At 54.0% G+C, this 27,463-nt stretch overlaps 2 protein-coding genes across 8 annotated transcripts in view; both read left to right on the top strand.

The window, feature by feature from the left end:
• Positions 1–713: 713 nt before the first annotated feature.
• On the top strand, positions 714–8,580 carry UPK3A (uroplakin 3A). Its single transcript, XM_046646815.1, has 6 exons — positions 714–837; positions 1,884–2,039; positions 2,955–3,234; positions 4,781–4,863; positions 6,502–6,634; positions 8,247–8,580. Exons 1-6 carry the CDS (start codon positions 786–788, stop codon positions 8,404–8,406), a joined length of 864 nt encoding a protein of 287 aa, XP_046502771.1. The 5' UTR covers positions 714–785; the 3' UTR covers positions 8,407–8,580.
• An 11,240-nt stretch (positions 8,581–19,820) lies between these two features.
• FAM118A (family with sequence similarity 118 member A) overlaps positions 19,821–27,463 on the top strand; it is a 25,565-nt gene continuing 17,922 nt past the window's right edge. For 2 of the 7 annotated variants that reach the window (XR_006886151.1, XR_006886150.1), the window contains exon 1: positions 21,293–24,095. Coding sequence is in view for 2 of the 7 variants with exons in the window: in XM_046646384.1 (XP_046502340.1) it covers positions 24,060–24,095 (36 nt within the window). In the remaining 5 variants the exon portion in view is untranslated. Of the gene's footprint in view, positions 20,137–21,286; positions 24,096–27,463 lie in introns of those variants that run through there. The other 5 variants (XR_006886153.1, XR_006886154.1, XR_006886152.1 and 2 more) reach the window with 5 other exon arrangements.

Here is a 27,463-nt window from a genome sequence, read left to right as displayed (position 1 = left end):
CCCCCATCCTCACTGGCTTCTGTTTACAGTACCCTCGATGAGCAGAATCCTGACGCTGGGGGCAGCCATCTAGGCCAGGTGAAGTCCCCATCACTATTTTCAAACGCTCCCCCAGGATGAGGCCTCAAAACCCAGTTCCACCCCTTTTCAAGCATCCCTGGGCTGGGCGGCAGGATTCCTGTGTTCCATCAGCCTCTGCATTTCCAGGGAGGCTGCTCGGCCCTGGGCAGTCCCTGACCTCTCTGGGCCCTGGCCTTGCGCCTGTGAACTGAAAGGGTCACTCCAGAGGTCTCTGGACAGCTCACAGACCCAATGTTTCCACGACAGCACTTTCACTGGTTGACCCGTTTCATCTTCATAACGGCCCAGTGAAGCTCTGGAACATGGTGGGGTCTCCATAAATAGTTGTGGGAATTAGTACCCTCACTTTACAGTTTGGAAACTGAGGCTCAAAGAGGGGATTGCTTGCCTCCCAAGGTCTCATTAGGCGAGAGACTCCGTGAAAGCACCGCCCCAGGCTCAGGCACACAGTAGGCACTTTGGTAAGGGCCCAGGGAAGGTCCGGTGGGACAGATTTGTGAGCTGGGGGACCTCGCGGCCGGGTTTGGGGGGAGCCCGGGGCGGGGCGTATGCAAATAGCCCACGAAGAGGCCCAGGATTGGCCGGCGCCGATGGGGGCGGGGCTCGCCGAGAGCCCTGGGCCGACAGGTGCTCCGGCGGGAGAGTCGCGGTGCACGGTCGCCTGCTGGACCGCGCGCCTGGCGCTGCCGCGGCTCGTCCCGGCGATGCCTCCGCTCTGGGCCCTGCTGGCCCTGGGCTGCCTGCGGCTCAGCTCGGGTAAGCGGGGCATGAGAGGAGGGGGCCGTGCCCAGGGAGGGCGGACAGCTCTGTCCGGGGGGCGTCCTGCACCCTGACCCTCCGCAGGAGTCCTGAGAGAAGCCTGAATGAGGAGTGACGTCGGGATGGAGAACTTCACTTATTCACTCCAGGAAATGGCGCGGATGACTGCTCTGTGCCAAGCCGTGTGCAGGCGCCGGGGACCCAGATATTAATAATAATAGCCAATATCGATTAATAAGCTTCCTTTGGTGGGGATTCCAGGGCTCATGGATTGCAGAGCCCTGTGATGGGTGCTGCAAGAGACAGACATACTGGGGACTGTGGGAGAGCAGAGAAGGGACAGGACTGACTCATGGTGATGCCTGGACTCAGGAGATGGAGGACGTTTCAGGTGAAGCAGCAGCATGGGCAAGTTCAGGGACGGGGGAGGAGGTGTAGGCTATCCTGGGAAACTCCCATACCGTGTTCATCCGTGTGGCTGGAGCGTGGGGTGAGGGGGTGTGCATAGAGGTGAGGCTGGACACCCAACAAAGCAAAGCCCAGAACTTCAGGGTCTCACTGCTCCTCCAGAGAGGCTGGCCTGTGTTAGAGGGCAGTGGGGAGCCCCGGAAGGGCCTCGCAGGACGGTGACACGGTCAGATTAGAGAGTGTGTTAGAGAGGAGGGGATGGGGGAGGGCTTGTTCCCAGGGTCCAGGGGAAGAGGGTGGGACTCCAAGACCGGGCTGAGGGGGTGGAGAGATGCTTGGGACCGACAATGGGATTCTGGGTGACTGAATGTCTGCAGGGGCAGAGAGAGGGCAGCAGTTCACCTGGACTGCCCAGTTTCTGGCCAGGATGCCTGGGTGGGGGCAGGGGTCCTGCCCATGTCTGAGACAGGTTCCTGAGATACCTGCGGGGAGGGTGAAACCCAGTGCTTAGCACATAGTAGGTGCTCAGTAACTGCATGCAGACATGTGTGCGTGTCGGAGGGGAGGGCAGAGGGTGCCCCTGGGTGTGGACAGTCCTGCCAGGGGTCAGCTCCTGTCCTCATTGCCTCCACCAGGTGTGGATCTCCAGCCCCAACTGGCCAGCGTGACCTTTGCCACCAACAACCCCACCCTCACCACCGTGGCCTTGGAAAAGCCTCTGTGTCTGTTTGACAGCTCAGCAGCCCTCCATGGCACCTATGAGATCTACCTCTATGTTCTGGTTGACTCGGGTAAGGGGCCTGCTTCCCTTGGGCTCTGCTGAAAGGGACTTTGACCTGTCCGAAGGGAGGAGGGCAGGAGGCAGGTAGAGGGATGCTCCATCCTTGTAATTAAACTACCCCCATGCACCTTACCAGCATGCACTGGTGTCTGCTCTGTTCCAGCCCTGGGCCAGGTGCTGTGGTCACAGACAAGTCCTTGCCCTGGAGGAACAGCAGTCTCATGGGGAAAATAATAGCAGCACCAATCACTGAGTACCTACATCATGCCAGGTGCTTGGCACACCTTAGAGCTAAAACTTACAGCAAGCCCGCCAGTAACTTATAACGCTCATCACGGAGCAAAGAATCAAGGCTGAGAGAGACAGAATAACTCACTGGAGCTCCCAGAGCTGGAGAGTGACTCCAGACTCTCTGGTCCTCAAGCCCAAGTCCTTCCTGAGGCTTCCGGAGATGGTTCAAGATCAGTGTTTTCCAGGGAAGCCTGCTGGCTCAGGCCCAGCCCTCACCCGTTCACTGGCAGTGGTCCTGGGCTTCCAAGAGAAGGAAGCCAATGGCAACTGCTTACGTGTCTAACAACCAGTCATTTACAACAGCCACTTAGGGTCATTGTTTTATTCTTCCGGCAAACATCTATTGACTGCCTACCTGTGCCCAATCTGTAGGCACTGTGGGGTATTTTTTGCCCACTTCACAGACTAGGATCCAGAGAGGTAAAGTGAGTTGTCCAAGATCACTCAGCTAGTAAGGAAGAGTCCTCAAGGTTTGTCTCCCTTGAGGGCAGGGACTGAACCTGCTCCGTGCCTGTGACCACAGGGCTCAGCACAGCCCTGGCACAGAGAGGATGCTCAGGGCGTTTGATGAGTGACCTAGTGAGTGACTGAGCTGGGGTGGCCAGGCACCTCACTCCCCACACTGCCTCTACAGCCAGCTCCAGGAATGCCTCTGTGCAGGACAGCACCAAGACCCCGCTGAGCTTGACATTCCAGCAAACCAAGGGAGGGAGGACAGGCCCCTACAAGGCCTCGGCCTTTGACCTGACCCCTTGCAGCGACCTGCCCAGCTTGGATGCTGTCCGGGATGTGTCCCAGGCTTCGGAGATCCTGAACGCATACCTGATCAGGGTGGGCACCAATTCAACCTGCCTGTCCGACCCCAACTTCCAGGGCCTCTGCAACCCACCCCTGTCAGCGGCCACAGAATACAGGTGGGTGTGAGCAGCCCCCAGCCCCGACTCAGGGAGACCCAGAGCCAGTGACTTGTGAAAGACCACATTTCTCGAGAGCCTACTACATGCCAGGACTGTCCCGGGTCCCCCACAGGGCTTCCTGGGTGTGCGACCTTGCCCAGGGCCCTATGCCATCTTGAAATTCTTGTTTTTAACAAGAGTCCCACATTTTCCTTTTGCGCGGGGCTCCGCAACTTGTCTCATCACCTGTGTGATGCGGGGTGGTGGTCCCCAACCCAACCCCCTTCGTTTGACAGGACAGGAAACTGGTCCAGACAGGGAAGGGGCTCTCCTCCAGACAAGCTGGGGCCCAGCATGAGCTAGAGCCCCATCAAAGGCTTTTCCATCCCCCACCTGATCCTCCGCTTTTTCCCCACTCCTTCCAGCACACCCTTCTGTGGCCCGCCCTACCACAGCAGGTCCCTCATTCATTTCCATATGTATTTTCTGAGCATCTTCTCTGTGCAGAGCTTGGAGTTCAGCCCTGACCACTGGGCAGGGGGTCTTACCTGGTGCCAAAGCCTCGGTTACACCCACTCCTGTTACCATGGAGACACCTAGGTTGGGGTCTCTGTACCTTTTAGGCTGCGTTTGGGGCCCAGGCCATCACTCCCCTGCCATCCTCCCGGTGGACCTGCTCCTCCTTTGGTCTCAGCCACCAGGCAGGACATGAGTCCTTGGTCTCCTCTTGTCCACCCTCAACCCTTACCTCTGACCTTGTTCTTAGTGTGGGACAACCTCTCCCTTCTCCTTGATCGCAAAGCCCACCCTGCCCAGGGGACACAGGGCTCACGTATTGTAGCCTCTGGAATTCTCATCTTCAAACCTAAAGAAGGAGAGGATTAAGCAAAACACTGGATGCTACAGAGATTTTAAGGGTCTTCGTTTCATTTAAGTGTTAAACTAGAGGCTGTCGATTTCTTAGTTCTCCATCACTTAAAGAAATCACCAACTTCTTAGAACTTCCATCGTTTAAACTGACCGACAGCAGGCCGCGGGTGTTTTATACCGTATTGCCTCATCTTCCTTTACGACTCGTGACACTTGAGTGGGGTTTTCTCTGTATAAAATGTATCCCTTATCCCAGGGCAGTGGATTGGGAATGGCTATTATTATTTTTTTAAGTCCTTTTTGTGATACCAAGGGTCAGGCGGGGAATAGTGGAAAGCCAAAATGCAAGGTGCACAAATGGTTCAATGCTCCGCAGATATGCTACACACCTCATGTATCTAATAGAGAAACAGGCGGCCCCCAGAGGGAGAGCCTGGAGGAGGGCCACTGACCAAAGGCTTCCTGGAGGAGGTGGCCTCTGAGCTGGGGAAAGGGTCGGGGCAGTAATATGTGGCAAAGGTGCCGATGCAAAGTCCAGCACGCTCCTGTTGCCCAGAGCCCATCCTGTGGCCACCGACTTTTCCACCTCCTCAAACCCCGCCTGTCCTCGACCCCAGCCATCCTAGTCCCTCCCACTGCCTGTGGCCCTGGGTCTCAGGATGGATAGAAGTCATCCTCACTCATCTCCTTCCAGGTTCAAGTATGTCCTCGTCAATATGTCCACAGGCTTGGTACAGGACCAGACCCTGTGGTCGGACCCCATCCGCACCAACCAACGTAAGTGGAGGGGTGGGCTGGGGGTGCTCCTCAAGGGAGCCTGAGAAAGCCAACTCACACTGTTGGGTTGAGGAATGAAACACATCTTAAAAGAGTTTAGCCCCCACCTTCATCCTCCCTCCCTCCCTCCCTTGAGGGCCCGCTGTGACAGAGGAAGGTGGAGGATACGCTGGGTGTTTGGCCCGGGGTGGGGGTGGGATGGGGCAGGGGTGGCAACTGCAGTCAAAGCCAGCCCACCCTGTTATCCTGCATTAGACCCTAACCAGCCCCTTTGTTGAGTCCTCACAACAACAAAGCTCGTCACCATGTAAGATGGTTTCAGAGGCTCAGCCTTAGCCGCAGGGGTGTGGACCCTGGAGGGCGGTGCCCCTCTCTGCCCCACTGCCCCTGTCTCCTTTGGAGCCTGGAGGATTCTCCTAAAGGCGGGAGGTTCAGAGGCCCAGGCGGTTGCCTATGGTCCTGCCCTGTCCCTTCCTCAAAACTCCATCCGACTTCTCAACACAGATCCAAGGTTTAAACACACAGAACCGTGTCTGCTGAACCATAGGGGCAACGGAAGAGATTTCTGAGGGTAATTTTGATGGCATGTGACCTAAATTTAGAACTCCCCTCCCACCACCCCTTGGCCCCCTAAGATAAGACACTGGCACTCAAGATGGGCCCAGCATGGAGCAATATATTTCTCCTGTAGAGCCTCCTGCCACCCCATGGTAATCTTATGGGCCAATTAGTGTCTCTGAAAGGTTGCCTCAGGTCACAAGCTAGTGAGGGGTGTAGACAGGCATGTGTGTGGCTGGGGTGGCTCCTTCCCACCCTCGCTTCCTGCCCGCCCTCCTGGGACATGCCCACGCATCGCAGTCCCACTGAGGCAGCACTGCCTCCGGACTGAGAATCTTGAGTTCAAGTCCAGCCTCTGAGCCTCGCTGCTGTGTGAGCCCTTCAGGACCTCAGCCTCCGTCTGAGAAGCGGGAAGAGAAATCCTTGCTGCCTCCCCAGCGGGCTTCCTTTGGATAACCCAGACAAAAGCACTGGGCCCGGCTCTCTTGTGGCAGGGCCGGAAGGTCAGCGGGGAGAGTGTGCCCTTCAGGACCAGAGACCTCTAGGCTTGAGTCTGAAGTCCCTTGATGGAACTCACTCCCTCTAAGCAGCAGGGGGCCATGTGCAGGATGGGGGTCTCATGGGATCTACATGGACAATGGTCAGAAAGCAGCCAGCTCACCATTGGACCTATAAATGTTTGTTCACTTAGTTTCAAAACCGTGACACTGACCAGAGCGGAGGGAGAGCACAGTCCACCTGGCTCCGTTACACCAGTGTCCTTGGCTTCACCTGTGTTTTAATTGTTTATAGTCTGTATCCCATCCACCTCACCCGATGACTTGAGTCAGTTTTTAATATAAAATTATGCAAAAATACACTTAAAAGAAGCGACCAGACACACAACAGAGAAAGTTGAGAAGCGGGATGTGGCGGCAAGCAGGGTCATTGCCCTTTACACCTGGGGGGAGACGTCGCTGACCTGGGCCCAGCTTCCTCCCTGAGATTGGCAGCCGTCAGGGCAAAGGGGACCCCTGTGCATCCTGGGAGAAGGCTGAGGGGTGCAGTGTCTGGGGAGTAACTGGGCCTGCGTCTCGTTAGTCACCCCGTACTCAGCGATCGACACGTGGCCAGGCCGGCGGAGTGGGGGCATGATCGTCATCACGTCCATCCTGGGCTCCCTGCCCTTCTTCCTGCTCGTGGCCTTTGCTGGCGCCATCGTCCTCAGCCTCGTGTGAGTACCTGCCAGCTGGAGGGCAAGACTCAGGGACACACTGGAGGCGCTCCACCGGGAGGGGCTTCCGAGGCAGGAGAGAGCCCAGGAGGCGGGGAGCTGCCTTCCACCCTGGGTGGCGAGGGGCTCAGCACCGGGTTTTGTGGGCAGATCCCAGAGCTGACACATACAGCTGTGCAACCGTGGGCAGGTGTCTTATCCTGCTACGCCTCAGCTTCCTCCTCTGGAGAATGGAGATGCTAATGAACACTATCCATCCACCCGTGGAGTTGGGAAGGTTAAGTGAGATGATCTCTATAGAGTCCTCAGGGCGGTATCCAGATACTCAACGAGTGTTAGCTTTTGTTGTCATTATCATTCACCCACTTGCAGTACAGATGGGGAAACTGAGGCCTGAGGGGGGAAGGGTGGCCCAGGGTCACCCAGCCAGTTAAAACAGCTGGGGCCCGAGCCCTGGTCTCCTGACTCCACTAACAGCTCTGAAGTGTGTCAATTTGGACTAGGACTCGAGGGCTCCCGTGGGGTGTGTTGAGCAGCTAACGGGGCTGCCTGGTCCCTAACCCTGAGCAGATGGAGCAGGGGGTGAATCAAGGCACCTGCAGGTGTTGTGGGACTCCAGAGGAGTGCAGGACAGATCCTGCATGGAGCATCACGGTGGGCTTCATGGAGGAAGGAACAGCAGGAACAAACCCTCATCAGGACAGGGGTGAATTGAAAAGCTACATGCAGTGTGCTTCTCTGTGGCGGGGAGGGAGCCCCAGGGGCCTGTGAGGATAGACAGGGTGCTGTCCCAGTGCAGGGTTGGGGGAGGGCAGATGGAAAAGCTTTTAGAGTAGATGAAATTAAGTGGATATGGAGAAATTAGCCAGGCAGGAAGAGATACGTGGGGTGGGTGGGGGATGGAGTGGGGGCAGTGACCCTGGAACTCAGGTTGCCCTCTGACACTTAAGATAATAAAAACACAAGTGATAAATGAGATTAGCAGCCAAGAGACTGGTCTGTCTGGCCAGACCTGGGAGCAGTCAGGACCGGGTTATGTCCCTCCCTCTCTTCAGGTGGCTCCCTAATCCGGCACCCAGAGCCTCTCAGCTGACGTCAGCCTGGCTCTTCCGTTATCCTTCCCAGCATCCCTAATCCTGCTCTAGCTGCGCCAAACTTCCCACTGTTGTCCCAGACACTCCCGCCCTTTCTATCAAATACCTGGAATGCCTTTCTCTGCCCTGACTCTCCTTCTTCAGGCAGGAGGATTAACTGCTTCCTCCTCCAGGAAGCCCTCCTGTGGCTCCCACTTGGACTTGTCCATTCTGTCTGGTCATTGTTAGCTGTGGTCCATCTCCTTAGCTCTGTGGGGACATGGGACAATGGCCTCTAAGTATCCAGCTCATGGTAAGACCTTTAATAAGTGGTTTGTTCACATAGTTCCAAATGGTGACCCTTTCCTTATCCTAGTGCCCGGCACACAGTAAGTGCTCTGGAAAGACTAGTCTATGGGATGAATGCCTAAGATGACATCTGTGAAAGCAGTGTCTAAGTAAAGAGGTCCCTGACCAGCTCAAGGGGTTTGGGCATGCCCTGTGCCCCTAACACCGGCTCTCTTTATCCCCTCGGTCAGGGACATGGGCACTTCTGATGGGGAAACCACGCACGACTCACAGATCTCTCAGGAGGCCGTCCCCAGGTCCCTGGGGAGTTCGGAGGCTTCGTACACGTCTGTGAACCGGGGACCGTGCCTGGACAGGGCCGAGGTGTATGCCAGCAAGCTCCAGGACTGAGCCGGGCACCGCCCGGGGGTGCAGCATTCTCCCCGAGGGCCTTGCCCAGGGGTCTGCGGGCAGCTGGTGTCCACAGCCTGCCCCCACCCAGGCGGAAACGGGGCATGCTGGTCCCACTGCAGGAAAACACTTAATAAAGTCTTCCCAAGATTTTGAGTTCGTTCAACACTTGCAGAATGAATGAGTGAGATGAATGAATAAATGAATGAATGAATCCGTGTCATTGTGAGAGTTTCTCTAGGGGGTGGGTGCAGGGGACTAATTTTCTGTCAAGGCGAAGGCAGCTGAGAACTAAGAAAATCAGGGCTGCCGGAACACCTGGGCGCTGCCCTTGAGGCTCGGTCTCCTCCTCTGCAGAATGGGGCCGTCAGCACCTCCCCTCCTGGAGACGGCTGTATGTGCTGTTATTAGATGGCGTTTGGGGTTTGCTGGCTGTGACTGTCAACTCGTCCTGTCACCCCTGACAGTCGTCTCTTTCTCTCTGGGGCTCAGCTCCCTTGTCTGCAAAACAGGCTGAAATACGCAATTCCTTTCAAGGGCATGCACGCCTGGGTTCCTTCACAGCTTCCCCTGAGGACTTCATGGTGGGCGGGCTGAAAAGGCTTCTCAACACGGAGGAGGGGCACCAAGTCTGCTGGGGGGCGAACAGGCTCTCCCAGTGCCCGTCTCTGTTCAAATGTCTCCGTACTGCCTTCTGAGTTAGGTAGCAAGACCACTTCCCCTTGGGGACAAGCAAAACAAGTCGCAGTTCCACTTCCCATCACTGAAACAGCAGAGATTGGCAGAGCAGGGTTGGTTAAAACAGGAACGCTACCCGACAGTGGCGAGGGAGGCAGCCCCAGCAGGCTATGGGTGCTCTAAGGGCACAGGATCATCCTCCAGCGGCACAGATGCTGAGACAGGCACAGACCCCCCAGAGGGATCCATAAGTGAGAAGGCGGAAGGCAGAAGCCCGGAGGAGAGGAAGAAGCCTGAAGGCAGGGAGGGGTCAGGACAAGCCCAAGCAGTCCACAGAAGTCCGAGTGGCTGGAGCCAGGGGAGCCAAGTCCCTGGCCGGGGGAACAGGGGGAGGGAGTGGCGGGTGCTGCCCCTGGGAGGGTACCCAGCCTGGGTGTGCCCTGGACCACCTCCTGGATCCCTTGAGGCTGTCTTCTAGGCCCCAAAAGGCTGGCCTGGGCAGTCTCTGGAATTCCCGCTCCCTCCACCCCTGTGCGACCTCTCCAAACCCCGCCTCCTTTAGGGCCATCCTTCCTGCACTTGACAGAATCCTCAACAGCAGCAGAGGGGAGGGCAAAGCTTCCTTGACGGCTGCCCTTGTTAAAAACGCATGCAAATTTTCCATTCTCCCCACCCCCCCTCCAGGGAGATTAGCCCTGAGCTAACATCCACCGCCAATGCTCCTCTTTTTGCTGAGGAAGACTGGCCCTGAGCTAACATCTGTGCCCATCTTCCTCTATTTTGTATGTGGGATGACTGTCACAGCATGGCTTGATAATCTGTGCCTAGGTCTGTGCCCAGGATCCGAACTGGCAAACCCCAGGCTGCTAAAGCAGAACTCAACTGCTGCACTACCAGGCCAGCCCCTCCATTCTGTTTTATAACATGCCTGTATTTATTTTATTTTTTAAATTGAGGTCAGATTCACATAACATAAAATTAACCATTTTACAGTGAACAATTCAGTGGCATTTGGTACATTTTCAATATTGTGCAACCATCACCTCTATCTGGCTCCAGAGCGTTTTCATCACCCTCCAAGGAAGCCTTACACCCATTAAGCAGTTACCTCCAAGTGCCTGACCAGCACCAGTCTGCTTTCTGTGTCTATGGATTCATCTATTCTTGACATGTCATGTCAAGGGAATCATACAATATATGACCTTTCATGCCTAGCTTCTTCCACTTTGCATGTTTTTGAGGTTCATCCACATTGTAGCATTTATCAGTACTTCATTCCTTTTGGCAGCTGAATTATATTCCATTGTATGGATTTATCACTCATCCATTGACGGACATTTGGGTTGTTTCCACCTTTTGGCCATTGTGTCACTTGCTGACTTTTTTAGAATAGTGCTGCTATGAACGTGCATGTTCATGTATTTGTTTCAACACCTGTTTCCCATTGTCCTGGGTATGGAGGCCTGGGAGTGGAATTGCTGGGTCATATGGTTTTTCTGTGTTCAACTTTTGGAGGAACCACCAACTTTTCCGCAGTGGCTGCACCATTTTGCATTCCTACCAGAATTGTAACCTGTATTTATTTTAAAATCAGAATATGCTGAGGTGCAATGGTTGCTTTGGAGAACGCCCCTTACTAACTCTATGGGTTTGGGTACCCCCTTAGTCTGGGTCCATTTCCCCACTGGAAAAGCAGGACCCCCAGGTAACCTGAGCCCCACTCCGTTGGCAACAGCTGCCCCCTCGTGGGGGTGGCTGGTCAGTGGCTGTCTCTTGATGCTGAGTCCAGGCCTCCTTCTGCTGGCCTGGCTAATCGAGGCCCCAGGGACCGTGAACGTCAGCTGCCGAGAAACTTCAGCAACAGCGCACGACACAGAAGGTGGAAGGACCAAACTGATTCAACACAGATGGGCAAACATGTTTCGGGGCTGTAAGTGAGCAAATGAATGACCCCAGTCCATTTGCTCAGGCAGGACCCAGCTCCCTCCGTGACGAGTCTCATCTCCCCAGAGAGCATTCATCCCCTCTTCTGGCCCCGATGAGACCCTGTTGGGAGAGGCTGCTGGTCTTGTAGGGAAAGCGCAGCCTCTCTGGAATCAGACGGGTCTGACTTACCTATTAGCTAAGAGACCTTGGGTGAGCCGCTTCATCTCTTGCAGCCTCAGTTTCCTCATTTGTAAAAAGGGGCTGTGAATGGAACCTACCCACTCTCTGGTCATGAGGGTCAAACAGAACAATGCGTGTCAACTGTCATAATTGTTCTTCCCTCCATCACAGCCCCCCTTGCTCTCGGTTGTAATGGTCTATAACAATGTCTGGACTGAGCTGGAGGGCAGAGTAAATGTCGGATCCATTTCCGTGACCCCCACACCCAGCTCAGCACGTGGCAGGGGAGGAAGCAGCTTAGCAATAACAGTGATTCACATGACCATTTCTTGAACACCTACTACGTGCTTGGTGCTTCACAGAGGGGAGGATGCATCCGGTGGCAGGAACACATTTGGCACATCCAAGGCCAGCAAGAGGGTGAGCCTGTGACCAAGGGGGACGGCTGAGGGAGATGAGGTCAGAGGTGGGGAGGCCTTGAGGGCCACCATAGGGAGGCTGGACTCTATTCTGGGCATGATGGGAAGCCATCGAAGAGTTTTTTTACCGAGGCAGTGACCTTTGTAAAACCCACTTTGCTGCCCCGTGAAGGATGGATTTGGGGGCAGGGAGACCCCTGAAGAGGCTCCTGCAACAACCCAGGCTAGAGGTTCCGAGAGGCTCAGCCTGGGGTGGACAGAGTGGGGTGGGGTGTGATCCTGATGGGGAAACTGAAGAACTTGCTGATGGATTGGCTGTGGGGAAGAGGCAAAAGGACTTCTGGGTTTGGGGCCAGGGCCGCTGAGTACCTGGTCATGCCCTCAACCAAAATGGGGACAAGCAGGTTAGGTTGGAGGAAATCAGGAAGTTGGGGTAAGTAAAATATAAGCTGCTAATGATGTAGGAAGTGGAGCTGAGTAGGCAATGGGATACCCAGGTCTGGAGCAACTCGGGAGGAAGGAGACGTCAGGGTTGGAGGTATCAGAGTGGGGCAGATGAGCTGGTAACCCCAGTTAGTCATCGACTGCGATTTGAAATACTTCCCCTCCCTGCTGTTATCGGGCCCCGCCGTGGGACCTGCTCGGGGCCACTTCTGAGCAGATATTCAAGAGCCATTGGGTGGTTCCCTGTCGCTCTTTTTTCTCTAGCAGGAGAACATCATCTCCCAGGGCTGCTCTGTCCGCCTGGGGCCCAAATGAAGAAGACATATGGAGCAGAGCCACAACCGACATGTAAGGCAAACAGGAAATAAAGCTTGCGTTGTAGACCACTGAAACTTCAGGGTTGGTTGTCACCGGAGAGGAACAGCTCCGAGCTGGTGCCCAGATGCCCTTGCACATGTCCACACGGGTCTCGTAGGCAAGCCTTCCCCACAGCTGCTCCGCATCTCAGCCAAACGCCCTGGGAGCCTCCCAGAACACGGGAGCATGGAGGGCTGGGGGTGCTGCCACAAGGCCCTGTCCCACCAGCCTCCTCATCTCCCTGGGAGGCTGCCATGAGCCGGCTTCCCATCTCGGTTCTGAGGAGGTTGGAGTCTTCCTGCCCCGCCTTCCCCCCGGCTCCTGAGGGTGCAGCTGCAGGCTACAAAGCTGCTTAGCTGCAGCAGGAAAGCTCAGCAACAGGCCGTCCCGCTACTCACGGCGGTCATCTGGCCGTTCTGTTTCAGCGTCAGCCTGTGGGACAGGCAAGCAGGGACCTGACGTCTCTGCTATTCTTTCTTTTGCTGTCTGAGCCTAACGAGGATTCTTTTTGTTTGTTTATTTTTTACCATCAAATGTGTCAGCCTGGCCCTGATGGTCATAACCTAGCAAGGCTTTTGGATATGCTGAGCAAAGATGGTGTTCGCAGCCCTGGGACTGACCGGCGCTGTCACTCAAGGCGGGGATGCAGCGAAGGTGAAGGCGGAGCCCGTTCAGCACCGGGGCTGCGAAGGAGGGAGAAGCAGAAAGCTGACCCCCTCGGTCTCTGGCACCTGTTCTCCTCCTCAGCCCCAGAACCTCCCCGTCACTGAGACCGTGACAGTGTTACTCACGATGTCCCCTGAACCGGCGCCCCCCACTTGGATTGGTCCTGTCGAGTGTGGCTCCTGTGCCCTCCAGTGCAGCACTGGGGAGAGGGGGTCAACTGTCATCTTTCAGCCGGGGAGGCCAAGCCTTGGCCAACTTCTGGCCAACTCTGTCCAACGTGAGCAGAATAACCCAAGCGGGTGGTGGGGGTGAGGGGAGCTGCTGGGCTGGGCTCGTGGTTCTGGGCTGGATTCGCTTCCCAGAAACTTCGAACTCTAAATACCCACAGAAGTAATTTTTCTCACTTCTCGGATTCTGAAGGGGCCTCCCCGCTCCCTCCACCCGTGGCTGAGATGGCAGGGCCTGCAGAGCTGAGCTTTCCTCCTCTACACAGATGCTCTTCACCTTTCCTCCCAGCTCAGTCGTGACTCACCAATTAGCTAATCACCAGAGACATCTGTGTGACTTGGGGCAAGGAAGTAACCTCTCTGGGCTCCCTGACCTCTTCTGTGCAAATATGGTCAGAAAGCTTGGGAAGGCTGCTCCAAAAGAGGTGATTTTTTTCTGAGATCTGATCAATCACAAGGCCAGTGGAACCTGAGCCCCAGGCTTAGGAAACCTTGGAGCCGCCCATCTGGTTGGAAGAACAAAATACACAGAGGAATTGTCACAGCAGAGCCTTAGACAGAGGTCTAAGCCTTCAACACACAGGTCAGGCTAGAGGTGCTGTAGGAATCCAGATGGAGGATCCCCTCCCCACCCAACCAGGGCTGGAGTAGTCAGGAGGGCTTCCTGGAAGAGGTGGTGATTTTCTCAGCTCCTCACCATCTCTAATTTAGAGCTTCTGGGGCCAGAGGTCACGTTCCACTTGTAGATAGATGCTCAATAAATAGAAACAAGTTCTTGAGATGGCGTATATCTTTCTTGTTCCACCATTTTTAAATTAATAATTCTAAATTTTAAAAGCCATGCATACGGTCTGCTTGAAAAGAGAGAGGAGGAGGCTAAGGTGCTCTTTGACGAGGCCTCAGTCTCATGCCCTGCGCATTCTGCGGGAGTACCGCGGTTACCAATTCAGTGAGTTCCTTCCAGCCCCTCCTCAGAGCCCTCCACCTGGCTGGAGAGGTGCCACCATCACTATTCCCCTCCTTCGTGGGTCCTGCGACAATCTGGGGGTGCACATGGGAATCCCTGAGAGGCAGGGCTGGTGCTCTAGGCAGCCTGGGTCCTCGTTCGCCCAGCTCCTCCCCATGCCAGCTTTGGGGAAACTGGGGACGCGTCTGCCCCGGAGCTCAGGAAGACCACTGGAGCCCCTCGACACTCAGGCCCTGCCACCCCTCCATCTCCCAGTGGGGCTGCCAGCTTGTCCTGTAAAGCTCGCCCCCTCCTCCCACCCCAGCAAACCCCTGTGCACTGGGACAACCCCAGGCCTCAGAACACAAAGGGGCGGCTGACCTTCCAGGGGTCAGTCACGCCGTCACACAGGAAGAACGGCCTAGGGGAGGAAAACTATCTGGACACAGATACGTCTACCCACGACTAGTGACTTGTCTCCCTGCTTCCTTCCTCCCTCTTGCTGCCGTTCTCCCTTTAGCAGTCAGGGACGCTGCTAAAACGTCACAGCATTCATCGCTGCTCTGCTCCCAGCCCTCCAGGGTCTCCCCACGTCACCAAGTGAGGAAGCCAAAGTTGTCCCCCGCCTCTGAGGTCCTGCCCCGATGCTGTCAGGAGTGCTCCCTCCACCGGCCATGCTGGCCTCGGCCGCGGGGTGGATGCATAGGGCTGCTCCTGCCTCCTCGTGGCACTGCAGTCTCTCTTCCCAATGGGTCTCCTGCCCCCACTTGCCTCTGGTCTTTGCTCCAACATGGTCAATTCAGAGAGGCCTTCGCCCAACAGCGCCCGTTTCTCACCACGCTCGTCCACTTAACTTTTCCACTGTATTGAGGTAGAATTGACGTACAATGAGACTCGTCCAAAGTATCCATTTGATGAGTCTTGACAGATGTAAATGCCCGTGAAACTGCCACCAGGATCGAGGTAATAGACACACCCACGTCCCCTGCACGTTTCCTCTTGCCCCTTGGCAAGTGCTTCTTCCCGTCCCTCCCACCCTCACTGTTCTGCTTTCTGACACTAAAGGTTAGTTTGCATTTTCTAGAATTTCATGTAAATGGAAACACAGGGTATGGTCTCTTTTTTGTCTGCCTTCTCAGCATATTTGAGACTCATCATGTTGTTGCATATACCAATATTTTGTTCCTTTTTATTGCAGAAGATTGTTCCATTGTATGAATATTCTACAATTTGTCGATCCATTGCTCCCCTGTTGATGAACATTTGGGTTGTTTCCTGTTCTGGGCTGTTACAAATAAAGCCATTATGAACACTCGTGTCCCTGTATAAGGGTGCTTTCACGTCTCTTGGGTAAATACCTACGGGTGGAATGACTGGATCCTATGGTAAGTATATGGTTAATTTGTAAAGAAACTGCCAAATTGTTTTCCAAAGTGTTTGTACCATTTTTTAAAAAACTTTTGGGGCCGGCCCTGGGGCTGAGTGGTTAAGTTCGCACACTCTGCTTCAGCGGCCCAGGGTTTCCCTGGTTCGGATCCTGGGTGCGGACATGGCACCACTCATCAGGCCACGCTGAGGCCGTGTCACACATAGCACAACCAGAAGGACCTACAGCTGGAATATACAACTATGTACTGGGAGGCTTTGGGGAGAAGAAGAAGAAGAAGAAAAAAAAGAAGGTTGACAACAGATGTTGGCTCAGCTGCCAATCTTTAAAAGAAAAACTTTTTTATTTTGAAATAATTATAGATTCACAGGAAGTTGCAAAAAATGCACAGGGAGGTTCCGGTAGGCTTCACCAGCCTCCTCTCGTGTTAGCATCTTGTATAACTATAGCATAATTATGTCAAAGTCAGGAAATGAATATTGGTACAAACCACAGAACTTATTCCTATTTCCCCAGTTTTACAAGCACTGTGTGTGTGTGTGTGTGTGTGTGTGTAACTCTAAGCAATTTTATCACATGTGTAGATTTGTGTCCCCACCACCACGAATCAAGATACAGAACTGTTCCATTCCCACAAGGCCTTCTGGTGTTACGCTTTACAGGCACACCCACCCTGTCCCCAACCCTTTGCCCCTGGCAATCACTCAGCAGCCCTCCGTCTCTACAATCTTGTTATTTCAAAAATGTTATGTAAGTAGAATCATACTGTATGTAACCTTTGAGATTTTTTTCATGTAGCATAATTTCCTTGAGGTCTGTCCAAGTTGTTGCTAGTGTCAATAGTGTATTCCTTTTCACTGCTGAGTAGCAGTCCGTGATCTAAATGGACCGTGGTTTGTTTAACCATTCACCCACTGAGGGACATTTGGGTTGTTTCCAGTTTTTGGTTATTGTGAACACAGCTGCTATGAACATTTGTGTAAGGTTTTTAAAATTACTATTTTATTGAGGTCATATTGGTTTATAACAACATTAGTGTACGGTTTTTCTGTGAACACAGCTTTCGTTTTTCTGGGATGAATACCAGGGTGCTATTGCTGGGTTGCATGGTAAGTACATGTTTACTTTGGAAAGAAACTGCCAAACTGTTTTCCAGAGTGGCTGGAAGCCATTTTACGTTCCCCCAGTAATGTATGGGTGATCCAGCTTTTCTGCATCCTCACCAGCATTTGGTGCTCTCACTGTTTTTTATGTTAGCCATTCTGATAGGTATGCGGTGGTTGGCCCACTTCACATTCCCACCCATGGGGTATGAAAGCTCCTTTTCCCTTAAAGTGTCTACTGCAGGTACGTGTAATGAGGCAACATGCTCACACTGTTGGGGTGTATCGCATGTGGTGTGTGTTATCTGTGGAGGGTGTGGTCCAAGGGTAAATGACATGCATATATCTGGCCTTTACACCAGTGCAGGGCATCTGGGTTATGACGTGGGTCTCTCCATGCAATAAGGTAACAACATCCTTTCCAGGAGGGAAGGGTTGTCACCTGGTCCTGATATCTTTTCTGATCACTCTGGAGCACCCCTCCTGGGGCCCCGCCTATGACTCTGTCCCTTCTCTCCTTTCTGACAGTGCAAAGCTCCTCTGCAGCCAGGCAGTCCCCGGCAGCAATTCGGAGCAGATGCCCTCTTTCCAGCTTGGCCTCGTTACTGAGTCCTCTGTGTCTGTTTTCCAGTCTGTTTGAGGGGAATAATACTGACTGCATCGGGTGACTGTGAGGGTGAAGTTAGATGAGCATGTGAAGAGTTGAGCGGGTGGCCCATGGTGGGTGCTTCATAAACAGTGGTATATACATGCACACAAAAGTTCATCCCTTCCAGACACGCTATCGTCTCACTGGGCAGCCTCTGCTGTGTGCCCACGAGAGCACCTTCGGCAGAGACACGTCTGGTCCCTGGGCTCGGTGTGCCAAGCCTAGTTGTTTCACACACACGTATTCACTCCTGTGTCCACCACACGCTGAATAAGACGTGCTCTTGCCAGCTGGATGGAGGTTAGGGCACAGACACCTTTATCCTGCAGCACCCAGCATCATGTGACACACAGAGCAGCACACCGGCACCATGCTGGCCCCTCGCCAACCTGCCCTGCCACCCCCTTATCTACTCTGAGGGCTCAAGGCGGCCAGGCGGCAGTGGCTCTCAGTAATTTTCCACAACTTGAGAGAAACTGCATCTCTCTTGGGTTTGGGGGAGGGGAGGGAGAGGCATTGTTCCTAAGGTGTCCTTTCTGGTGGCCTTGTCTTTATAAGGCAGCTCGGCTGAGTTTTTGGCTGAGGCAGAGACTTTCAGCCCGTGCTTTGGCTGGGGCTGAATTGACTAGTTCAGGTCCATCACCTTGGGACACCCCACCGAGGGCCCCACTGCACTTTGGGTCTGGCCTCTGACAGCTCCTAGCCCACAGGGTCCCTTTTATTACCTTTTATTAAAGCTCATGCTGGGGCCTGGGAGCTCTTTTTTTTTTTTTTTGAGCAAGATTAGCCCTGAGCTAATGTCTCCCACCAATCTTCCTCTTTTTTGCTCAGGAAGAGTGGCCCTGAGCTAACATCTGTGCCCAACTTCCTCTACTTTATATGTGGGATGCCTACCACAGCATGGCTTGTCAAGCTGTGCCATGTCCGCACCCGGGATCCAAACCAGCGAACCTCAGGCCCCCCGAAGCAGAACGTGCGAACTTAACTGCTAGCGCCACTGGGCTGGACCTGCCTGGGAGCTCCTTGAGGGCGAGGTGTGTGTCTCCTACAGGTCTGGGCATCCAGCACTCAGAACAGGAGCAGGTGCCCATGAACTGAATTGCATTGCAGTTTAATCCTGCGCCCAGGGGTGCAGAGCAGTATGCAGTGGTGGTTACATGTGTGGGTTGAGGCATGGGACTGCCTGGGAAATCTTGCAGAGCCTCAGCTTCCTCTTCTGTCAAATGGGAATAATAACGATGACAACTTCCTCATAGGGTTGTTTGGAGGACTAAATGAAGAACCACGTGCAAAGTGCTCAGGCAAATGCAGGGCTCCACGTAGGAAGCCCATCTCTGCTGCCTAGTTCACTCCTGAGTCACCGGCCCCCCGCACCGTTCCTAGGCTCTGGGCCCCCAAAAGTTCATAGGCTGCTGAAATTCACAAGCCCAGCTTCCCTCACAAATGGGAGGTTTCCGTGTGGGCTGGGGGTGGGGTGGGGTATGTTAACAGCCAACTTTAAAACCAGTCAGAAAAAAATGTGCTAAAGGGAGAGGAAATTATTAACTCAGGCCAGCTTGGGCAGGGCAGGAGGGCGGATCCAGGAAGGATGGTAAGGCTCGCAAGAGGAAGTGGCTTTTGATCGGGTGGGTCTCGTTCGGGGAAGGGAAAGACTTCCAGTGGCGGAGAAAGAGAGGAGGGGGCCACCAGGATAATATCACCAGAGGACACTAAACCAGCTGCGTGCCCCCGTGCCAAGCCCACCGACGCATGATCTCGTTTGGGCCTCTCAACCACCCCAGGAGGCAGGCACGACCAGCGTCCCCGGGGAACCTGGGGTACAGATGGGCGAGGTCACAGGGCCTCACAGGATCCGAACCCAAGCTGGTCCTGTTCTCAGCCTCCGGGGAGGAGTATTTTTTGGGAAGGGAAGAGCACGAGGGGGACACTCACTCATTCACAAGCATTTGGGCACCAAGCGTGTACCCAGCCCGGTTCTAGCTTCTGGGTACCAGGGGTGGACACGGAGGACAAGGTCCCCGGCTCTCATGGCGGGAAGCGGGGGGGGGGGGGGGGGGGGGAAAAAGAAAAAGAGGTAGTTTCAGAGAGTGATAAGAACTCTGAAAGAAATGAGCGCGGGTCGGGGGAGGGGACTGGCGATTCCAGGTGTGCAGGATCTTCGCAGGCAGGTCGTGTTTGGGGACCCTAGACTCCCCGGCATTGGAGGATTGCAGCCGTGCACGAGCTTGACGCAGGACGCGGCTGCAGGAGGCGCTTTCGATCCCTCTCAAGGCTCGCCACGTCCCTGCAGCGTGCGCGCACCCCCATTTCGCAGATGGGGACACTGAGGACGCGCGGCGAGCGATTCGGACAGCTCCCAGGCTGAGAAGCACGAGCGCTCTCCGCGCGCTAGACTGCGCCTGCGCTGGAAATCCGGGGGGCGGGGCCGGCGGCGCGGGGCGGGGCCGGGCCGCCGGCCTCGGCGGGGCCGTCGGTTTCGGTGCGGAACTTTCGAGCGGCGAGGGCGGGCGCGCGGGGAAGGGCTTTGCGGCGGTGCCGCGGGCTGCATCGCGGGAGTGGCCGGGAGGGCCCCGCAGCGTCCGCTCCGTCTCCCGCCCGGGCTGCGTGCGCAGCCCCCTGCCCGCCGACCGCCGCTGCCGCCGCCGCCGGCTCCGGAGGGCCGCGCAGCCCGCGAGAGACCCCGAAACTGGGGGCCGCTGAGCGGGAGGGGGCGGCGCGAGCTCCAGCAGCGTCCCGGCGGCGCCGCAGGTGAGGCCCGGGGTCCGGGGCGAGAGCCCCTCAGGACCCCCGACTCCCTGGCCGGCTCGAGGACCCCGACAGGCCGCGGTTCCCGGACGGCGCCCGGCCCCCTCGGCCCTTTCCGCTTTCCGGACTGTCGAGCCCGAGACCTCCGGGACGTTCCCTGAGCTCGGGGACCCTCGGGGTCCGCGGTTCCTGAGAGCCCCCGGCCGCCCCCGGCCTGAGGCGCCCCTTGGCGGCGGCCCCGGGCTGGGCTGCCCCGTCCTGGGTCCGGGCCCGGGGGGCGCTCCTGGCGGTAACGAGAGAAGCGGAGGCTCCAGGGGCCCCCGGCGGCCCCGTGTCACCGGGCGGGGGCGTGGTCGCGCGCCGTGGTGCGGGCCGCGGCGGGGCCGGGGTTTGACTCAACGCCGGTCAGGGACGCTCGCCCGGCGCCGCGGAGGAGCCCGGAGAACGCTCCTGGTGCGGGGCGGGGGCCCTGGGCGAGTCGGGGTGCTTGGAGGTCGTCTCCTCCTCCTGGTGTCTCCTTTCTGGGACTAACACCTTTCTTTTGAAGGCCCGATCGTTTCCAGGAGGTGGCCCCGGAGCCGGAGCCGACGCAGTGCTGCGCCCCGCTGCAGGGGGCGGTGAAGCCGGCGGGTAGTTCTTACGTGGGGTAATAATAGGGCGGTAGCGTCGAACTCGGCCAGCGTGGGGTCGGGAGTGGGGTCGGCTTCTCAGGACGGCGCTGTGCGGGGCTGCTTGGAGGGGAGGAGGAGCGACCGGGGTCATTCCATGCGAGGGGCAGGGTGTGAAGAGGCGGGGAGGCGGGCACCGGGCACGGCAGGCCGTGGCAACCGGGAAGTGCGCTGCAGCGGGGGTCCCTCCGGGGCCGGTGGGGAGATGTTGCCTCCCTGGGTGGGGAAGGTTCTCGGTGGGGACCCTGCTTTGTTCCCTGAGGCGCATGCCCTGCGCCCTGTCTTGAATTACTGCTTCTGCCACCTCCCTGAGGAGGTGACGGTCCAGCTAGAGCTGAGGGAGGATAGGAATGGGTCCTGGAGAGGAGGGAGGGAAGTGTTCCGGGGAGGAGACCAGAGGGGAGAGTTCAACAGTGCAGGGGTTGAGGTGGGGACTGGCGAGAAAGGGGGCGTTCCGGGGGCGCCAGGACCAACGCACAAGGAGCTTATGCAGCCCAGCAGAGGATTTGGCACTTGAAGGGCGTGGGGGCCGCTGAGGGGTCTAAGGAGGGCAGTGAAGATGGGTTTCGTGTTTTTGAGCAGTCACTGGCTGTCGTGTGGTGGAATTGTTTGGAGGAAGCAGGACCACGTGGGAGGTGGAGGTGACCTGGACCAGGGTGGTGGCAGCGGGGTCGTGGCTTCCTCAAGCATCGCTAAGCTTCTTGAAGTCTAGACCCAAAAGACTGGTGTTCCAGCTCTTTCCTGTCTGAGCCTAGGGTTTTCTGCCTGGGGACTGACTTGGGGAACTTTTTTCTCCATTCAGGCCAGGTTTTGTCATTTTGCCGGTAGGGCAGATGGTCACCGAGGGCTTCAGCCGCGTGACTGTCTGTGTGTCCTGGTGAGCCCAGCACCCATGCGGGAGATGCACACTTAGCCCGGAGGGGCGGGGTGAAGAGAGGCTGATTCTCAGAAATGGAACAGATCATGGAGGGTTTGGAAGGTGGGCTTAGGGGTCCTGAAAGAGATGGAAAGCCCTTGGAAGAGAGGCAAGTTCAGATGTGTCGTGTCAGGAATGTCACTCTGGAGGCAGCCTGGCACTGGAAGGGCTGAAACTGGGGGCAGGGTGGCTCTCAGCAGTGGAGACAAGTTGTGAGGACTCTAAGGGAGTGGGGGAGAGACGGAGGAAGAGAAACCCCAGGACTGTTTGTGGCAGCCTGGACTGGGGTGGGGAGACTGGGAGAACGCTGTTCCGCAGAACTTGCTGCCACGACGGGACCGTTCTGTGTCTGTGCTCTCCAGTAGGCGCCAGGCGCTTAAAATGTGACTAGTGCCACTGAGGAACTGAATTTTAAAATGTATTTAATTTTAACTAATTAAGTCCAAGAAGGATAGCCCATCACACACAGAGGGTGTGGTGGGAAACACACTGTTCTAGGCTTTGTTCTTTTAAATGTTTTTAATGTTTCCAATAACTGTATGAGGTGTAAGATTCCTTTTTCACAGATAAAGGAAATTGGAGGCTCAGAGAGAGTAAACAACCTCCCCTGTGCTAAGTTGTTTGACTTCTAAGGCTGGGCTCTCTGTGCTGCATCCTGCTTCCTTCCCCCCAGGAACGAAATCCTCTGAGTGCAGCATTGTTTCCCCACGTGCTCTCCTTATCTGTTCCCAGTGGTCTGAGGAGCCGGCGTAGACCCAACAGAAAGCTGTTGTGAGCTGGTTGTTTTGCCCGAGGCTTCTTCCTGCTGCCTCATATCTTCCTAGTGGCAGCTATTTCTCTTAGCATTTCCGGAAAATGAATGGAGTAAGAAGCTGGTGAAACTGCAGATCAGCCAGACTGTGTGGCTTATTTGTAAAGAACGGTGGTAAAAAGGTAGGAGTGAGTGCCTTACAGGAAGTTTTGGCGTCGCGGTAGACCGGTTAGTGCCAGGATGGTGGCGAGATTATGGGCCGGGAGCCAGGAGTGAGTGTATAGCTTGCGCCTGACTCCTTGCAGGCCTTGACCAAGTCACTACTCCTCGGAGGCTCAGTTTTCACTTCTATAAAATTAGGGTATTTGGCATCACATAACCTATAAGATTCCTCCAGCTCTAGAAGTCTATAATTTTGAGTTTCATTGGAGGTTTACTTTCTAGAACATCTCTGTTGCTCTTGGGATGGAGCAGTGCTGGTGGTTCAGCATGCCTTTGGCCTCTGTGTTGGTGTGTTTTGCCATTATTGGCTTATCATTAAGTAACACGTCTCTTTAAGTTATGTGACGTGTCACGTCTGTTGGACAAGCTGTTAAACAGCGAACACTTTAGCAGTTGGCAGGGTTTCTAGTAAAATGTCGGGGATGTTTGTTTGCCATCCTGAGCCGCACTGATGTTAGGAGAAAACGTGCAAGACTATATTTACCGTGGTGGTTGGCCTCTTAAAAAGGCTTAATGTGCGTGGCTGGGCCAGGTGAGACGTGGTAATGATAGCACTTGATAGGGTTCTGAGAGTGTAAATGAGACAGTGGATGTGAGGTGCTTAGTGCTTTCCCTGGGTTCTAGTAAGGGAGCAGAAAGTGTCAGTAATTAGCGTTGCTTTTTGAACTAAACTGTTGACCTTTAAATTTTTTTATCAGTGATGGGGTTTGTTGTTTTGGTTTGAACGGATATGCCCAAGCAGCTCTGTTTGGAGGCACTGGTTTCAAGAAGCAAATGAACACATTTTGATCATTACAAAATAAGCATTTTTGCTGTCATAATTCATTTTGACTGACTAAAAAGTGATTGGTTAGGTAGCATGTGTTCAAATGAAGGTTTTGTATTTTCTGTAAATTGAAGAAAACAATTCGTCCTGAAGCTCCCTTACTAGTAATGGCCGGGATTAAGTTTCACCGGGCCTGTGGTTAAGTTAATATGTACTTGTGGTGACTGCCTTAGAAAAGTTGTGTGGACTTGAAAGCCCGCTGCTGCTGAGGGAGAAAGGTGGCTGTGAGGTAGTTTATAGTAAAAGGTAAACATTTTACAGTTGACTGAGTGCCTTCCAGATCTTCACCTGAAGGTCTTCACCACAATCCAGGCAGTGGTGTGGGTGATGGACTTCTCATTTGACAGGTTTGGAAACTGAGGCAGAGGCCTCACGGCTGGGAATGTGCTGGTGTTTCCTTGTCTCCAGACCCTGGCTCCCCCCGACCCCCGGCCCTTTCTGGTGGAGCTGTCCGGGTCTGGGGCTGAGCGTCTCCTTTGCAGTTCAAAGGCTTTTGTGTCCATTTGCGCCTTGTTTCCAGCTCAAGTGAACCTGCTCCTGCTAATGGAAGTGGAAATGCATCGCTCATCCAGATCCCAGGTGACTTCATTTGTGGTTAGAAGTATGACTATCAGATGCACTTGAAAACTTACCCTTGTTTCCCAATGATTTCTGCTTCCACAGCCCCCTTCCCAAGTCTACATGGGCAACCAGATTGCTGGGAAAAAGACAGTTTGTGGGAATCAAATCAGAGTAAAGGGAGAGGACAGTGTTAACGACCAGTGTGTGTCAGTGTCATTGAGCTGTGATAGCCGAGGGCAGGCCTGTAAAATGCTGACAGGTGGAGGCGGACTGGGACCAGCTTGCTTTATGGCTCCCAGGCTACCAGACCTGCCCTGTGTAGAGTACGGTTGGTAGGTTGTGGCCGCCCTTAAGGACATTCCAGTGCTTAGGAACCACTCTGGTTACGTGGATTACCATTAGTGGCACATTCATAAATGGTGTCTCGTGCAGGCTACTTTGTAACAGTAGCAGAGGGACACTACTGAGTAATGGCCTGCTCTGTTGCCAGGCCTTCACATGAAGCAGGTCATTTGCAGTCACAGTGACCTGCATCTGACTGTTTCCACAAATTTGGGGGCATCTTGTTCCATCACTCTCTGGATCGACTACAGGTGAGTTACAGCCAGCTCGTGGAGACTGATGAATGTTGGCGACGTCCTCTCCCCTGCTGGAGAAGAGGAATACATTTTAGTGTGTCGACCACACGCTCCCTTCCTTCCCTGTAATCAGGTGCTATGCAGCTTGGGAGCTCCCGTCAGCGCTCGTTCATACCACTTGAACCCAAATGACTGTTTGTAGAAAGAAATTTAGAAGTTTTTTCTGGGGCCTGCTCTGTGGCCGAGTGGTTAAGTTCGCGCGCTCTGCTGCGGCGGCCCAGGGTTCGGATCCTGGGCACAGACATGGCACCGCTCGTCAGGCCACGTTGAGGCGGCGTCCCATATGCCACAACTAGAAGGACCTGCAACTAAGGTATACAACTATGTACTGGGGGGGGTGTGGGAAATAAAGCAGAAAAAAACAAAAAAGATTGGCAGCAGTTGTTAGCCCAGGTGCCAATCCTTAAAAAAAAAAGAAAAAAGTTTTTCTAAGGAAATTTTTGAGGATCCCACAGACTTGAAACTTATAATTCATGCTTTATGCTTGTTAAGTGAAGGTGTAGTTTATAAGAAAAAGTGATTAGTTTTAATTTTTTTATTATGCTACTTTTAATAATTACTATTCTTGACAAACATCTTCCTCCCCCTCAAAACTTTATGGACTCTCACTCATTGATCTGTTCTTTTTTCCTCCTGATTCTTTTGGCTTCTTTCCCATCCCTCTGCTCTTCATGGCAATGTAGAACGGTGGTGGTGATGAGTGTTTCAGACAACGGCTGGTTCTGTAGCGTGTCGTGAGTGCCTGGGTCTGGCTCAGCAGCTCTCCGCTGGTCTCGCTGGGGTTGCCCGTGCAGTGGCCATCTGGATGCTTGATTGGTGCTGAGTAGTTCCAGGTGGCCTGGCTACTTGGCCCAAGGGGTCGCATGTCCAGTCCCAGAGTCAGTGAGTGAGGGGACTGTACAAGGGCCTGGACACCAGGAGGCATGGGACATGGTTAACAGTCTGGCTTCAGGTCAGGGAGCCGGCGGGTGGGGCTTTGTTTGCCAGCTGTAATAACACGTTCAGTGTTTGTAGTTGATTCTCTTTTGTGTTGGCCTCAGTTTCATGAACATTTGTGTAGTGCCAGATGCTGGGAACTCAGAAATGAGGCCGCCTCTGGCCGCTCTCAAGCTAGTTCATGAAATACTCTTGATCTCAAATTTTAAGCAGAAAACATCATGTTAAGACTTTGATTCATGGCTTTAGATAAAAAGAACAGGAACTGCTTATTATACAAATACGTGCTGGGGCCTGATTTTGCTTTCAGAAAATGCTGATAGGTCCTTGAAAAAAAATGGGTTGCTATGATGACTTGGCTTTAGGGCTGCAAACTGTGGTGACGACATGATCACCAAGGAAACCAACAGATGCAGCTCCTCAGAGGCCTCTGAAGGCTTTTGTTCCTGTTGTCTGGAATGCGACTGGCTTAGGAGAGTGAGCTGGGGATGGGAGCAGAGCGCCGGAGGCTTGTCCTCCTGGCACTTCTAGGCTTGGGCACTCAGCGCCTGGGAAATCTCCTCCTTGGCCCTTGGTTTAAAAACAAGGAGGTATTTGGGATACTTTCTGGGTTATTGTGAGATTTGGCTCTGATGATTATGCTGCTGGAAGAACAGGAAATGAGGTAATGTCTTTAAACATGTAGTGTTGCGATGAACTGTGAATGTCTAAATATGGGCAGCTATGCAGTTCATCATTCCAGAGTTATTGTGTTGAGTTTTAATACAATGGAGTACTTCCTGTGTTGGCTCTTTGACCCCTAAAGGTCCCTGTCAGTAAAGTCTGGGGCACACCTGCCTGTTGAGTTGGGCCTGTGTGATTCTCTTTGAAGTGCTGTGAGGAGCCAGCTCCAGACCTTGCTCAGACTCAGGCGGAGGAGGAGGTTTGAGCGCTTAGACCAGCAGCAAACCCCACAGGAATGCGGGCTCTCACCTGCTGTGGAAGTGTTCGGTCCTGACAGTGGTGACTTGTTCTTGTGGAAAACTTTGAAATCACTCAATTTTGGGGTTAAGTCTAGCCCACAAAAGTTTAATTTGTTCATCATACTTTTTTGCAGATGTGTAAATACAATATTTAAGTTTTCTGTTTGTAACTATAATTGTTCATATATGCAGACTGAAAGCAGTTGAACAATAGTTGAAAGAACTAGAGATGGATTGTTAAAATTCTTTACCATGGTGACTGTTAAAAAATATTCTAGGGGCAAGATGTTCATCATCGCTAATCATCAGGGAAATGCAAATCAAAACTACACTAAGATATCACCTTACCCCCGTTAGATTGGCAAAAACATCCAAAACCAAGAACGACAAATGTTGGAGAGGTTGTGGAGAAAGAGGAACCCTCATACACTGTTGGTGGGAATGCAAACTGGTACAGCCACTATGGAAAACAGTATGGAGATTTCTCAAAAAGTTAAAAATAGAAATACCCTATGACCCAGCCATCCCATTACTGGGTATCTATCCTAAGAACCTGATATCAGATATCTCAAGAGTCCGTTGCACCCCTATGTTCATCGCAGCATTATTTACAATAGCCAAGACGTGGAACCAGCCTACATGCCCAGAAACTGATGATTGGATAAAGAAGATGTGGTATATATACACAATGGAATACTACTCAGCCATAAAAAAAGACGAAATTGGCCCATTCACAACAATGTGGATGGACCTCGAGGGCATTATGTTAAGCGAAATAAGTCAGTCAGAGAAAGACGAACTCTATATGACTCCACTCATAGGTGGAAATTAGTATATTGAGAAGGAGATC

This window comes from Equus quagga, chromosome 19, assembly GCF_021613505.1.
Source record: "Equus quagga isolate Etosha38 chromosome 19, UCLA_HA_Equagga_1.0, whole genome shotgun sequence".
In the NCBI taxonomy this organism is placed as follows: domain Eukaryota; kingdom Metazoa; phylum Chordata; class Mammalia; order Perissodactyla; family Equidae; genus Equus; species Equus quagga.
Note: the sequence above shows the minus strand (reverse complement) of the source record. Positions and strands in the feature narration are given on the sequence as shown.